The following is a 15,045-nucleotide window of genomic DNA, read 5'->3' as shown; positions in this document are numbered from 1 at the left end:
TGTGGGGACACCCCCTCTTCATTTTTGGAAAGACCTACCATCTGCAGTTGACCTTGCCCAACATTCCCGTGTTTTGAGTTTCCTCTTAAAAAGCTTCTTTTTCTCTTGGCACGTCTCAGCTCTTGATGCCTCCTGGCACCTGCCTTTATCATGGATTGGTTTTAGTCTAAACTGCTGCTTTATAATTAGTGTCAATTGCTTTGGGATCCTTTGCCAGGAGAAATAGTATCTCAATACTTCATGCAAAAAAATAGTAACGTGTATGACGGTTCCTGGAGGTGAGTCAGTGGTGGCCAATTAACTAATTCATTTCCGGCAGGAACCTTTTGAAGACATTTCCGCTGTTCTCTTTCCAGACTGCAGACTCCTTTGGGATTACGTCTATCAGCTGCTCTCCGACAGCCGGTACGAAAATTTCATCCGATGGGAGGACAGAGAATCCAAAATATTTCGGATAGTGGACCCCAATGGGCTGGCTCGGCTATGGGGAAACCATAAGGTATGAGGGATCCACGAGGGAGGGGGCTATCTGGCAGAGATTGTGAATTAAATGGTTGGGGAGGCATGGAGAAAGAATAAAAACGATTTTGCTTAAAAAAAAAAAGGATTAGATGCAGACCAAAGGAGAAATTCTGTAATTTTCTGTAAATCATCATGATATCTGTTAGTTTGTTTGTAAAATTTATTGGCTACCCATTTTATCACAAGGTAATTCTGGCTGGCTTACAATCTTAAAAAGATAACAACTGTACAAAAACTAAGAGGTACAAATAAAATATTGTGAAGATCCAAATTCTGCAGTCCAATTAAAAGATGGGCAGGGAGGAGGTGAGATCTGTTGTTAATCTATCAGTCACTCCCAATGTGAAGCCCCCTCCCCCCCCTTGGGGCTCCAGGCCAGCTGGCCTGTTCAGGTCAGTTGGAGCCAGCCCCTCTCTGGGGAAGGGTAGAGAAGGCCGGGACCTGGGCCCTGCCAGACACAACACCCTGGCCAGCACGGCCCACCATGTGCCTCCCCTGCCGGCAGAGGCAAGGTAGGCTAATAAATAGATAAATAAGGATAAAAATACTGCTTTAGAAAAGAAGAGGTGTGTATTTACCAAATCATCTTCCAGGGCAGCCCCATTGAGAGTGCATTACAGTAGTCCAACTGCTTACCTATTTAGGATAAACAAAAGGGGGGGAATTCTTAAGAATCGAGCCTCCACAATCGCCTAGGTTGATTTATTAGTTTCCTCCAAGTTGGAGACCAGTGTTTCTCAACCTTGACAATTTTAAGGCATGTGGACTTCAACTCCCAGAACTCCACAGCCAGCATTGCTGGCTGTGGAATTCTGGGAGTTGAAGTCCACATGCCTTAAAATTGTCAAGGTTGAGAAACACTGTTGTAGACTGTACGATTTCTGGACTCAATATTTTTATCTAGCATGACATAAGAGAAGACCACAAGGACAAGGGAGGCAGGGGATGTGAACGGGAGTTTAGCCAGCCCTTCTTTCCTTATCATTTTAGTAACTTGTTTTAATTCTGGCTTTCTTTGTCTTAAATGGAACAGAACCGAACGAACATGACCTATGAGAAAATGTCTCGTGCCCTGCGCCACTACTACAAACTGAATATTATCAGAAAGGAGCCAGGACAAAGACTTTTGTTCAGGTAATTGTGAATTTTTTACCAGTCGTAAGTTAAGGGCTAAAAGATATACATCTCAATATGATAAATCATGGCTGGCTACTAATCTTCTATATGTATTCTAATGCCTTTGTCGTTAGCAATGCCAACTCAAAATTCTCCCCACCATTATAGGCCTGGTCGTTAGTGAAAGTTTGAAAATAGAGTTCCCCATTTTGATTGGTAAAATAATTAACAGTTTACCACAGTGGTTCTCAACCTTTCTAATGCCACGACCCCATAATACAGTTCCCCATGTTGTGGTGACCCCCAACCACTTATACATCACCGGGTGCCAGTGGCGTGGCCAAAGAAAAGGGGAAAAAAATGGTGGACAGCCTTGTTTGGCGACCCCCGTGAAATGGTCGTTCGACCCCAAATGGGGTCCCGACCCACAGGCTGAGAACCACTGGTTTACAATGTAGTGGCCACCAGAAATTGGCTGCAGTTCACAAAGGCTGTCGTGCAAAGTTCTCAGAAGTAGTGAAAGACGCCGATGCCAGTTTTTTTTTTTTAAAAAAAGAATTAAGCCCTGCAGCCTCCCTTACGCGCTGTTTGTTTCTGCAGATTCATGAAGACACCAGATGAAATTATGAGCGGCCGCACTGACCGCTTAGAACATCTGGAATCTCAGGAACTGGATGAGCAGATCTACCAGGAAGACGAGTGCTGAGGATCCGATCCACGTCCTTCACCGCAGTCCATGGAAGAACCGTCTCTGGAGATCCATCGGGATGGGGGAACGGGGCTCCGGACTTGGCATTGATCTGGGACCGGCAGGACCTGCAGGCACCCTAGGGAGGACAGAGATGGGCGGGGTGGGGTGGCAGCAACATTTGACCCAGAGAGGAGAGCGCAGCCCTTTCGCCCGGCTTGGAGGACCTGTCTCACCTCGGGCTTCGTTTTTGTTTTCGGTTGGTCAGTTTGGGATATATATATATATATACATATATATATTATATTTTTTTTCTAATTAACCTTGTCCAATTAATATTTGGGCTTTTTTTTTTTTTACTCCTTTTGTAGAGCAGAACGTCTGGGGGCTGCGTATTCTGAATGCTTTCCTATGGAAATTAGCACAACTCTGGGTCACTGCAGATTCTCACGGGCGCCTCTGTAGGGGGAAAAAAAATCTAGGGCCGGAGGGCAAGAGGCGTCGGAGAGAAGGCCCCCAGATGCCAAACTTGCTTGCAGGCGGCATCCATCGGCACCAGGATCAAAGAACGTGGACGGCAATCCGTGGTTTGGGGCGTGAGAAATACCAAAATTCCTTCCTGGAGGCAGAGGGGAAAGAGGGTGCCGTTATTCGGGGGGTGTTGGCTCCTCCAAGGACACGGACTGGATCCGGGCACCGGGACCCTGTCCAAGTGAGTAGGAGAAACTATTCCAGGAACCAGTAGAAGGCGGGAGATTTCTTCAGGATGGTCCAGCTCAAGAAAGGGTTAAGCGGAAACGACGCGGATGGGGTGGAATCGTTTGTGGAGGGTTCCTGAAGGCCTTTCAGTGGCAAGGCTGAAGAGCGTGTGGACTGTGAGGTGGTTTTCAGCCTTGGCTTCTTTTCTCTCCCTCTTGGGGTTGGGGCCAGCCAGCGGCCCCCGGTCTGGGAGGAGAAGAGTCGGTCCTCAAAGGAGAAGGAAAGGTTAGGATTTCCAAAAAAAGGGGGCTATAATTTTCCCAGGAGTGGCCTTCACAGCCCAGAGAGACGGAATTGAATCTCTGGGTTGATCTTCCTCTCATTCTCGTTGCTTCTGCTCTGTCCACGCGCGTGTACACACACACACACACACACACACGCACGCACCCTCTCTGAAGTTTTCTACTCATCTTCCTCATTTCTTAGGTGGATGTGAATATTGAAGACTATTTTTATTATGTTTCAGTGTTCTGGATTCTTGCAACAACGGATGAGCTGTGTAGCCTTAAGAGGAGATTTGTATGTGCCTTTTGTTGGTAGGAAGATTTCGTTCTGTGAAACTCCTTCTAGGTCGAAGTCATCCCTCTTTCTGAACCACAAATGAAGTTATTCCTCGTTGGGTTCAGAGATTCACACGTCACGACAAAATGCTGGCTCTATAAGATCGCTTGTTTTTTATAATCGCTGTGGGCAGCCATGTAACAGCCATGTAAATCCTACATGAAACAAGTCGAAATTCTACTCCACAGTAATTTAAACTGTGTCCGAAAAAGTAATGAACTGTATCAGTCGGTTCTTTGGGGCAAATGAAGTATATTTGCATCTGTTTTCTTTGTGTAACGTTGTCTGTTTCTCTGAGCTGAGGAGCACAGAGGCTTGTCCTGCATTTCGTTTTCACTTCCCATCAGCGGAGACCTGCTTCTTGTTTTGGAAATTTCATTGCGGCCTTTTAAGCCTATCTTCTGAACTGCTAAGGGCTAGAAGCTTACTTTTTTGAAAAGGAGAGGGTTATGTTTGAGGTTCTCAAGATGGTAAGTATGCGCAGTCCGAGACGCAGGTTAGATGACTTCTTGCCACTTTTTGCAGGACTATTCTTGAAAAAGAATCCGCAAGAGGGGCTTCCAGGAAGGGGTGTTAAAGACGGTGAGATTGTGGACAAATTGTGGGGTCAAAGCCTGCAGGTAAAAAGAGGATGGGGCTTCAACTCATGTTTACAGTAATCATCTTGATTCATGAGCACACATATGCAGGCACCCTGGCTAGCAAAATCCATTGCAAAAGGAAATTCACTCTTTATATATACCATTTAAAATGCAGCAAATGAAAATTTACAAACACAACACAAAGCAGAAAAAGGGTGTTGTCCCTTTCCTACAGCTGCTGCTTCTCCTTTCCCACCAAAGCTTCAAAATGACCAGCTCCATCTGTGTCAGCCTCTAAGTAGCCACCAAACGTTCACCCAAAAAATACGAAGCAGTCACGTCTGACCCAGTCCCGACGGAGTCATCATTGCTGCCAAAAGAAAAGCTACAATTTTGAAAAGGCAGAAATCTGAGAACAGGGTCATGTCTGATATATATATTGGGTTAGAGGATGAGTGTTTGAGTGGTGGTTTGTCCTTAACCCACACGGGCCGTCCAAATTGGACGCATCTGGCCGAAGCAATTTATGAAAATACGGTATCTTGGGGGGGGGGGAAGAGTCTGGATTACAATAGATATTAAAGTGTGAGATAAATTGAGACGGGAACAGCGTGTTTTCCATATTTGGGAACTGAATCACAGTATTTTTCCTTTGAAGCCGAAGTACACATTACAATTAATGCGTAACTTAGCTGCCCTTCAGAAGGGCAACGGTGGGTCTATTTGGTAAAAAAATAAAAAAAAATAGTCTTCCTGTTGTAACGTTTTGCATTTCCCTGTTGTGCCAGCAGCCCTCAGCTCTCTCTTAGCCAGGGTTAAAAGGAACAGAAAGTCTGCTACGTCAGTGTGAAGACTTTGGAAAAGAGCCCCGTGTAAAAATTCCCCCTGTGTGTCGAGAATTGCTGGCAGCTCAAGAGTTCGGAGGAGAACTAAGAGTGAAACTCTTACACTGTTTTCTGTTGAATTAGCTGCAGCCATATGCAAAGTCAAAAGGAAATTGTGCTGTCACGTTTTCTTTTTTTAAAAAGAAAAAAAATCTTTTTTTTTATTATTTTCTTAAGTAAATTATAATCTGTTGAAGATGGCGCTTCCTATTTTCTTTGAGGTGTGGGTTTAAGGGAGTGAACTGAATGAATGTAACAAAGCAAAACAAGAATGCCTTTACTCAGGGCCAGTGAGTTGCAAATAATTTTTAAATGCTTGTAATTACATCATCTCAATAAATTTTTTTAATATAAAAAAACAGATGCTGTTTTTCTTTAAATATGCCTCAGGCGGAAATTCAGCGTTGGTTTGTTTGTTTGTTTTTTCATTCTCTTCCTTCTAATGGACCTTTTAACCCAATGCATTGTTTGCATCAAGGAAGGTTTTATGCAAGGCGGGCTTCCCTGGAGACAAAGAGGGATGTGTAAATACAGAATGAAATATTACTTTAAAAAAGAACAATATACTGGGCTGTGTTAAATGGATCCGCAGAGAAACGAAACCGATAGTGCTGCTTCTATATATTCTCCTGGAGAGGGTGTGTGGGAAGGATTCGGAAGTCAAGGTGGCAAGTCCAGCCTCATGGTTTTTTTTTGTTTTAACCTGGGTCACATCCGCAACAGCCGTAAAACAGGACAGAAGCCTGTCATAATTTTGAAGAGTTCCTAAGTGACTGGTCATAAATGGAGGACTAGCCGTATTTGTAAGACACCAGTCTTGGAATAAGCAAAGTTAGAACATTCACTCAAATGGAACACACTACTGCAACTTTTAATCTGTTATTGGTTTTATTTTACTTCTTAAACGGACTGGATTTTACTCTCTTATGGAATCTATGGTTTTAAAATGTGACTGATCTAAAAACAATATCTTGGCAAAAGAGGAGACATTCTGGGAACGTTACAATGGGAAATACTCCGTTTTGGAAAGTTTTCTGGACAAGTTTTCTGAAACTTTGATTTGAACAGCCACATTTTTTTTTTTTTAATTTCATTGTGTTTGTATACCAAGGAACAAAAAGTAGTGAATCCGGCTTCCCCATGGACTTTGTTCGTCAGAAAGTTGCAAAAGGAGATCACTTGATGCTGGGATGCTGCGACCGTCATAAATAGATGCCAGTTGCCAAGTATCCAAATCTGGATCACGTGACCCTATGGCAGTGTTTCCCAAACTTGACAATTTTAAGGCATGAGGACTTCAACTCCCAGAATTCCACAGCCAGCAATGCTGGCTGTGGAATTCTGGGAGTTGAAGTCCACATGCCTTAAAATTGTCAAGTTTGGGAAACACTGCCCTACGGGGATGATGCAATGGCAGTAAATGTGAAAAACAGTCATAAGTCACCTTTTTTCATTGTAACTTTGAACGGTCACTAAATGAATACTTGCAAATTGAGGGTCACCTGTAGTGATGTGTCCTGGGTAGGAACACAGCTCTACATTTCCTCTACAGATTTCATTCCGTTTCCCGAAGGAGCATTTTATTTTTTTTTTAAATATTCTTTCAACGATAATGCTGCCCTGCAGAGTATGGTTGTGTTCTTGCACTTATCTAGTGATGGCAGAAGCCAAGGGACAACATTGGGTAGTATGGATTCTTAGACCAACTTTGGAAAGAGCGAAGCCCCATGTGCACATTTTATGGGTCCCTTCTGCTCTTGAATGCTGCTTTACTGGTGCAAAATACCATCAAAAAAGAACAAGCACTTCCAGACATCTCTTGGAGTCACTGTAAAAATGGTCCAGGAGAACTTAGGCACAGAACACAGATAATTGCTAAATGACTGGAGTTACACCTGCCCTTCTCACTACAAAGAAGACTGAAACAATTCTTTCTTTTACAAAATAAAGCACAATGCAGCCTCTTTATTCCTGACCACTCAGAAAGAAAAAGCCTAAGTGCTATTGGTGCTTAGCTGTGTTTCACAATGCTGGAAAGAAGGCAATTGTCATGAGCAACAGGAAGTCAGGTGTTAAGGTGACTCCCCAAAAGGTTACAAGGCTGGATTGTTAGCCTGAAGTCATTGGTCAGTAGCCAAATCTGTTCACAGCACAAACTTCTGTTTCCTAATAGTTCTGTTCCATCTTGGAGAGTGGAAGAAGAAATTGACAGACAGGTCCTTCTAACAAAGAAAGAATTGTGTAAATCCCGGCTTCCCTTAGGGATTGGATGTTCCAAGTCAACCCTGCAGAGTCGTACTTCCCAAAACTGGGTAAATTATCCAAAACTGGGGAAAAATGAGATTTTTTTTCCCCTTTACTCAAAGGGACACGAACCCATTACCCAATCATAACAGGAACATTTACACGAGGGCTTTCTGATTGGTGGTTTTGGGGTGATGAAGGAAGGAATAGATTTGAAAAGTGTTTTAGAGCTTCAGTGTTTTGAAATTTAAGCAGATTTTTCAATAGGTGTCCACCGACAAGCATGCAGTGATCTTCAACCCACTCTGACAGATTCTAGTCAAGATCTTATTCAGCATAAAGTTCTCCTTGCTGAATATCTCCACTCTGCATCTTTATTTGTGGCAAACATCTTGTTTTCCCTCTAACAATATACAGGTAGTACAGACTCCTGCCCTGGTCACCTCCCAAGTGGACAATGCTTATGTGCTCTGTCTGGGGCTTCCCTTGAAGAGTATCCAGAAGTCTAGCTGGTGCAAAATGCAGCAGGATGGGCAGTTGTGTTGGTCCCTAGAAAGGCACATGAAAACACCTCTGCTTTGCAAGCTGCATTGGATACCAGTTTGCTTCTGGATCCAATTCAGGGTGCTGGTTTTTACCTTCAAAACCCTTCGTGGTGTGGGGCTTGATCACATTAGGTTCACCCAACTAATTGGGTCTGGCAGAAGAGGCGTGGTGAGGTCCTAGATTTCATCTGGTGGAACCAAGTGGGGGGACTTTCATGCTGTGGGCCCCCACCCTGTGGAATACCACCCCCCGGAGGTGAGCTTGACCCCACCTTTGATATCCTTCAGGAGGACCTTCAAAACACGGTTGTGTCAGCAAGCTTGGGAATCACACGGAAACAGTGATCGAATGAGATGGCTGCACTGCTTTTAATACGAATCTTCTCTACTGCCCTGCCATTAATAATATTGTTTTTAATTGTACTGGCTTTAATATTTTGATGTTATGATTGTGCACCACCTAGAATCTGTCGGGTGGGTAGTTCTATAAATACAATGAATAAATAAATAGGTTTCCTCAAAGCCAACCCAACTGGTTTTTTACACATTAACTTAGAAGGGACTTGTAATTGCTTCCGCAGAAACCTTAATCCACACAATCGCTGTGTCTGCTGCTTCCTTTTCTTTCATTGCTTCATCCCTATATACCAGAATCTACCCTATACTGGTCTAATTCTCCAATGAAGGGAACTGAGGCTCATCAAAGCTTTTCTCTGGCAATAACATTTATTGCCCTGAAAAAGTGAGATGCAGGTGACCTGCAGCTTATCAAAAACTGTAGCCTCCAGACATAAAGGAAGTACAGAACATAGAATAATAGGGCTGGAAATAAGTCCGAAATGTATCTCGCCTAGTTGCATCCAAAACAGGCTTTTTGCAATTTGGAGCAGCATATTTTTATTTCTATTAATTTATTTATTTTATTAATATCTTATCATTTGTCCAAGAACTTAAAACAATATGTGTGTTTGCTTCTTCTTTCATTTCATTTCTTTCATTTTAGTTCTACAATAACAATGCTGTGAAATAGAGTGAGTTTCTGTGGCTGAGGGCAGGCTTGAATCCAGGGGCGCCCATGTGTGTGTTTCTGTGTGTGTCTCTGTGTGTGTGTGTGTGTGTGTGTGTGTTGAAAAAAATCAAGGTGTCTGCATCTGTACATTTAAAGCCCACCCACTTTTTGTAACATGGATTGCACACACGTATATAAACAAGGGATACTCTTTCCACCATCACCAGAAAATCTTCCCACTTCTAGTCCAACACCTTCACCACAATAACAAGATGTACAGGTAATCCTTGACTTACAACTGTTCGTTTAGTGACCAAAGTTACAACAATGCTGAATTCTGGGCATTGAAGTCCACCCATCTTAAAGCTACTAAGATTGGAAAATGCTGCTTTAAACGGGGGGGGAAAATATGCTTTCGTGTTGATGGAATAAAAGGCTGAAGCTCCAGCCCGTGGGACAATCATTTTCCATCCAAAATGTTTCTGAATATCAGTCTAGAGACAGAGGGATGGGAGGAGACTTCCTTGCCCCTTCCTTTTCCTTCCGGTTGTTAGGGTAAATTCAAAGCCACTCACTCCCTTCCCGTGAGTGGAAGGATGCTCAGACCTGGTATTTTTCTCTCCGGGCTGGGAAAACAGCTTCGGAAAAGATACAGATCGGAACAGAATGAGCCAAACTGCAGGAAAAGGAGGGGGGGTTGTGACAGCTCCCACCCCCCCAGCCTGTTTTCTCCCATTGCTTGTTGTGTTCTTGATTTTCATTTTAGACACTCCTCTGCCTGTTAAAAGCTAGAAAAAGAATTACTCACTGGAATTGATGGAGCGGTTGACTAGCTGATAGGGCAACACTGCCCTAATCACAGATTGTAGGTGGCTCATCATTACATTGCAACAAACCAAGTAATCAAAACAATTCACATCAGTAAAAGAGAGAGAGAGAGAGAGAGAGAGAGAGAGAGAGAGAGGGAGAGGCAAAATCACGCAGGGAACTTCCGTGATGGAGGCTGGGTTTGAACATGGCCTTCCCAAACCCTAGTTCAACACTTCCAACGTTGTATCACAGTGTGTTTTATGAAACATCTGCCCATCTTATAACCCCATTAAGTATCTCCAAATTAAAAACGTCAAGGGATAGGCCTTCAGTGAGGCAAGGGGTGAAAAGCTGTGGGTCCATCCTGCCTGTGGCTTCAATAGTCGGAGCAAAGGTGCTCCCATCTCATTCTTCTCTGCCAACCTCTTGCCAAAGCCCACAGCAATATCTCCAGGCTGGTTGCCAGCAACTGCTGGCAAGGCCAAAGGCAGTGCAGTAGTTCCTGCTTATCTTGGAGAGAGTGACTGACTTTGATTTAACTGAAGTCCCAAATTAATTAATGTGGAAAGATCACTGAGGAAGAATTAACCCCTACACAGTCAGTGGGACTGTTCAACAAATCTCCTAACAGAGGGGGGTCTCCAACTTTGTAATACAATCATCCCTAAATTGATAGAGAAATAGGTGGAATCTATGCGCCTAAATAAAATAAAGGATTACTTCAGGGGAACATTGAGGAAATGATGAATGTGAATTAAATATACCATTTGCCTCTCATAATTATATTTTATATAATTATAAAATATAATTATTTTTTAATCTACATATCATAGGGCAGGGGTCTTCAAACTTGGCCCTTTTATGACTTGTGGACTTCAACTCCCAGAATTCCTCAGCCAGTGTTGCTGGCTGAGGAACTCTAGGAGTTGAAGTCCACAAGTCATAAAAGGGCCAAGTTTGAAGACCCATGTCATAGGGTCCTCAAACTTTGCATCATCAGAACAATCCACTGCAGACTTGAGAAGGCAAAGCTAGAAACAAAACGGGATAACAAACCCAGAATGAGTCTTGATCATATCCTCACTCTGGATGCCAGACCAGTTTTAAAAAGAATTGTAATCCACCTTAACTTCCTTGTGATCGTCCAAACCCACAACATAAGAAGTCCTATTTTAGAATGAGATGTTTGTTCGGGTTGTGAGATCATCTGTGGGGGGGTCTCTGCTCCGAGGTACCCATGTTTCTGAATCAGAGAGGGGAAAGGAGACCTTGCCAGAAGCACGGCAACTCCACACTTTAAGAATATGCCAACGAAGTCCTCCTGCGATGCTCCATCCAATATTTTCAGATGTCTTCAACAGAGTAAACACCAGGGGCCTTCAGGAAAGAATCAGTTTTGACATGGAAAGAGTTTCCAGATGCAAATGGGAGCTATTTATCCAATCTCCTTTGAGACGTCAACTTCTCTTAAGTAGGAGAAATGAAGTGTGACTTTCACAACCACGTTCTCCAAAGTCCAGCCCTGCCGCCATCTTGGCCTCCTTGACTCCTTCGCTGGAGCCTCCTGAAAGCAGAGGCCAAAACAGGCAGCAGTTAACATGGCAGGACTCTTTTTTGCAGTAAAAATGATGGGGATCCCATCCTGTTCTGCTTCCTGATTACTTTTCCACATGGGCCAATGTTAAATGTACCTAATCAGGAAGCTGCAAGCCATCCAATTCATGACTGATAAGGTTATTAACAGGCCTAGTGTTCTCTTTCCACTATCATCTGGGGCAGTATTTGAAGGTGACACAAAGGAGAAAAAAAAATAATTTGTTAGCTTGGAGAGAAACGAGACTAGGAACAAGTCAATCTATCAACTGCAGGCTGATAGGTCCATGGAAGCCATCCAAACCAACATCTGGTTCCTAAGGTCATAAAATAAGACATGAAGAACACACAGTCTGGTAGATCACTTCTTTCCTTCCTTCTTTTAGTTGCCAACGTAATTTAAATGTTATCCTGTAGCTCATGATCATCATTTATGAGGCTTAAGAGAATGATTGCTATTATGGGAAGTCACCAGACTAGAAGCAGACTTGTGCGTGAATGGGAATAGGCAGATAGGCAAGCTCCTCTCCTATGTCTCATCCATGCAGAAGAGACTGGTTTCTTAAACAGGAAATCAGCTCAAATCCCCCCAACAGGCTTCTTTATATACAAAGAATTCTTCTCCATTAACCAGCACCTCACACCTACGATTCCCACTTCAGTAGAACATTTACAAGCAGTTTTCACAGGAAGCTTTTAATGTTCAAAAATCCCTAGCTAGCCTCATCCACAAAAGGTTACTGGAATTCCAGATGTCACGGCCATTTTCTTCTGAGGTCTGCTACCCTTGGCGTATTTTCTTTTTTCCTCTGTTGATGGGATAGACATGAAACAGCCGTCAGTTGTATTTTGTGTGGTAAAGGTAGTGGAAGAATCCAAAAGCTCAGAAGAATGATGGTGGCACCCATATAAGTACCGGTATCTCAGAATCTTACAGAACTGTCCAAAGATTCAAACTGCATTTCCAGGCGAATACAACCGATAAGAATGTATTTGTGTTATTTTAGTGACTCTAAAAGACCTTTTCTTTCATGTAAATCAGGACAGCCATTCTACAAAGAATCCCTTGTTCTGCAAACGAGTCTTCCTACAATGCTCATGGTTCATAACTAGAAGACACTCAAGTTCCGTCGTGACGAAAACATTTTAGCCCTCACTATAACTGATTGGAGAAAACGGCCCATACAAAGTGAAAGTTTAATCCATTCTTTATCCTACATTCCTTTTCAAAATTTGAGCACTAAAGGAGATCTTGACCACAAGCTGCATCAGCTGAAGGTCTCAACTGAAGGTGCTGAACCATTTTCTTCTTCTTCATCTTGACCTACCCCATAATCGCTGAAAACTATAAAAACAAAGGCAAATGGAAGAGGATGTGGAACTGGGAGAGCAGTGAACTCTAAATAGCAAGTATAAATATCCTCCTCAACTATTTCTATCTTCTAAATTTGGGTAAGATGCAGTTAGAATGCCAGCCCTCTGCCTCCTACTGACAAATGCCAAACTATCAGGTTGTTGACACTGGACCCACATGTGTAAAGCATCCCATAGCAACCACGTATGACGATGTGAAAATCCTACGAGGGAAACATGATGGAGTTGATCTACGTCTCCTGGAAGAGGTCAGAGGCTCATTGTTGAGTCCCTTTGAGAGTAATTCCAAGGATCTCTTATAACAGTCCTTGCCAACACACTTAAAAATCAAGTCAACCATCTTGACTTGTTTTGACAATAACTGCAGACACCACTTGGAATCACTTGAGGGCACAGTGATTTCCATGAACCTCTTGACCATTTGTTGACTTTAAACTAGTTGTTTTCTCTTATTTTCTCCATAAAATACAGTTGTTTTAAGGACACAGCTGGGAAAAATGGAATGAATGAATAATGAATGGAGTGAGTGAATGAATGACTGTGCTCAATATGGCAAATTCTAAAGATGTGAATAGTTATCGTGCAATAGAATAACTAGAATCATCTGAGAAAGAGCCGAAAGGACAATCAATCAATCAATCAATCAATCAAAGGAAACCATAAGCACATTTGTCCAAGAAATATGAATGGATACACCTATGTTTTGATCATATTTGTACACAAATGTCTACACAAAAGTGAATAAATCAAATTCAGGTGGAGAAAGCTGGGCTTCTAAACATTCATGAAACTCTTCAGCCAACTAGTACATAAACTCGTTAGAAAATGAAGTGGGTGTCCCTCACATGTTTCCATTTGATCTGTCTTTTGCAGATTGCAATTCAGCTGTTTCTGAGTTTAAAAAGGGTTGACGTAATTGTCTTAATGATAACACTCCAGTGTTAGATGAGCAATAAGCATAAACAAGAACTATGGTTATCTCATATAACAATATCTGATGTCAGATCGTGCACAAAACACCCTGGATGGATGAAGGTGGCGTTGCCATAGAGAGCGGACCTTTGGAACAGATCTCAGATAAGGATGTGACTCTCCCTTGGAACCCGTCTTTGAGGAGTTAACTACAGGATAAGATAGTGAGAAATAGTTTGGACTGAGGTACGGGATCAAGGATCCTAGATAGTCAAAAAATCCTCAAACAAATGCACCATCAAGCAAATCTATCCAAAGTTCTCCTTCCAGGCACAAATCACCAACTCAAACTATCCGACTTTGGTCACCTCATGGGAAGATCCAGCTCTCCAAAAGAAGGTTCTGATGCTGGAAGAAAAGAGAAGAGATGACTAGGGGATGGACTCCACTACAGAGGCTTTTGGACTACCAGATGGAACTCTTTCCTTCCTGGTTCTCCTGACCTTCAATCAGTCTAGATCAGTGGTTCTCAACCTTTTTAATGCCGCGACCCCCAACCGGTCGTAAGTCGAGGACTACTCAACCGGTCATAAGTCGAGGACTACTCAACTGGTGCAGCACCGTTTGCAGAATGGGACTTTTGGCGGGCTCAGCAGAGCAGAGACAGCCTGGACAATTCCTATTGGCTTTTGAAAGCCAATAGAATGAGACTCTATTCAAGAGAGTCTATTCTATTGGCTTTCAAAAGCCAATCGAATAAAAGGGAGTAGCACAGCTAAGGAAAAGGGGGAAAAAATGGCGGACTGCGTTGTTTGGCGACCCCCATGAAATGGTCATTCGACCCCAAATGGGGTCCCGACCCACAGGTTGAGAACCACTGGTCTAGATTAAGGTTCTATAAAGAGAATGTTGGCTTAAAGGCTTTGAGGCTCCATGATCCAGGTCAACTGAGCAAAAGATGAAATTGCCAGACTCCATCCCTTTCCTCATTTCCCCCACAGAGCACCAGCATTATGGGGGCTTTTAGGGTGGCTGGGGGGGGGCAGGGGGCATGGCTGGCTCAAAGTCAATCATGTTGGGGTCACCTGTGGGGGGCTGGGGGGGCATGAGGAGGATCCAGGGGTCTCCGGCAGAAGGGGGCGGGACCAGAGCAGCTGAAGGATGAGATTGGATGGTGGGGACAAGCGGGCAGGGGCCACGGAATGGAAGTTACGGTATGGGCTGGGCCACCTCGCTGAGGCCCCACCACCTGCCTTTGCTTGCCTACGGATGCTGTGGCTGGGACAGGTTGGGCGGGCTTTGCTTGGAGGGCCAGCCCGGCGGCCACGACACTTGGACCCACCTGTGCTGCAAGGACTGTGGGGCCCTGGGGGGGGTGTCAGCCTATGTGCAGCCAACAGGCCAGTGGGCTGCAGCTGCTGTTGGTCCCCGCCAGCCGCCGCACGCT

The 15,045-nt window shown here is 43.7% G+C and overlaps 1 protein-coding gene across 1 annotated transcript in view; it reads left to right on the top strand.

The window, feature by feature from the left end:
• Positions 1-5,470, top strand: part of ETV6 (ETS variant transcription factor 6) — an 81,161-nt gene extending 75,691 nt beyond the window's left edge. Inside the window, exons 6-8 of the mRNA XM_039354582.1 lie at positions 357-499; positions 1,556-1,656; positions 2,239-5,470. Coding sequence (XP_039210516.1) covers positions 357-499; positions 1,556-1,656; positions 2,239-2,344 — 350 coding nt within the window. The 3' untranslated portion in view covers positions 2,345-5,470. The remainder of the gene's footprint in view (positions 1-356; positions 500-1,555; positions 1,657-2,238) is intronic.
• The last annotated feature ends 9,575 nt before the right edge of the window (positions 5,471-15,045 follow it).

This window comes from Crotalus tigris, unplaced genomic scaffold (genome assembly GCF_016545835.1).
Source record: "Crotalus tigris isolate CLP2741 ecotype Arizona unplaced genomic scaffold, ASM1654583v1 scf7180000018563.1161478300:1536566, whole genome shotgun sequence".
Classification (NCBI taxonomy): Eukaryota; Metazoa; Chordata; class Lepidosauria; order Squamata; family Viperidae; genus Crotalus; species Crotalus tigris.
Note: the sequence above shows the minus strand (reverse complement) of the source record. Positions and strands in the feature narration are given on the sequence as shown.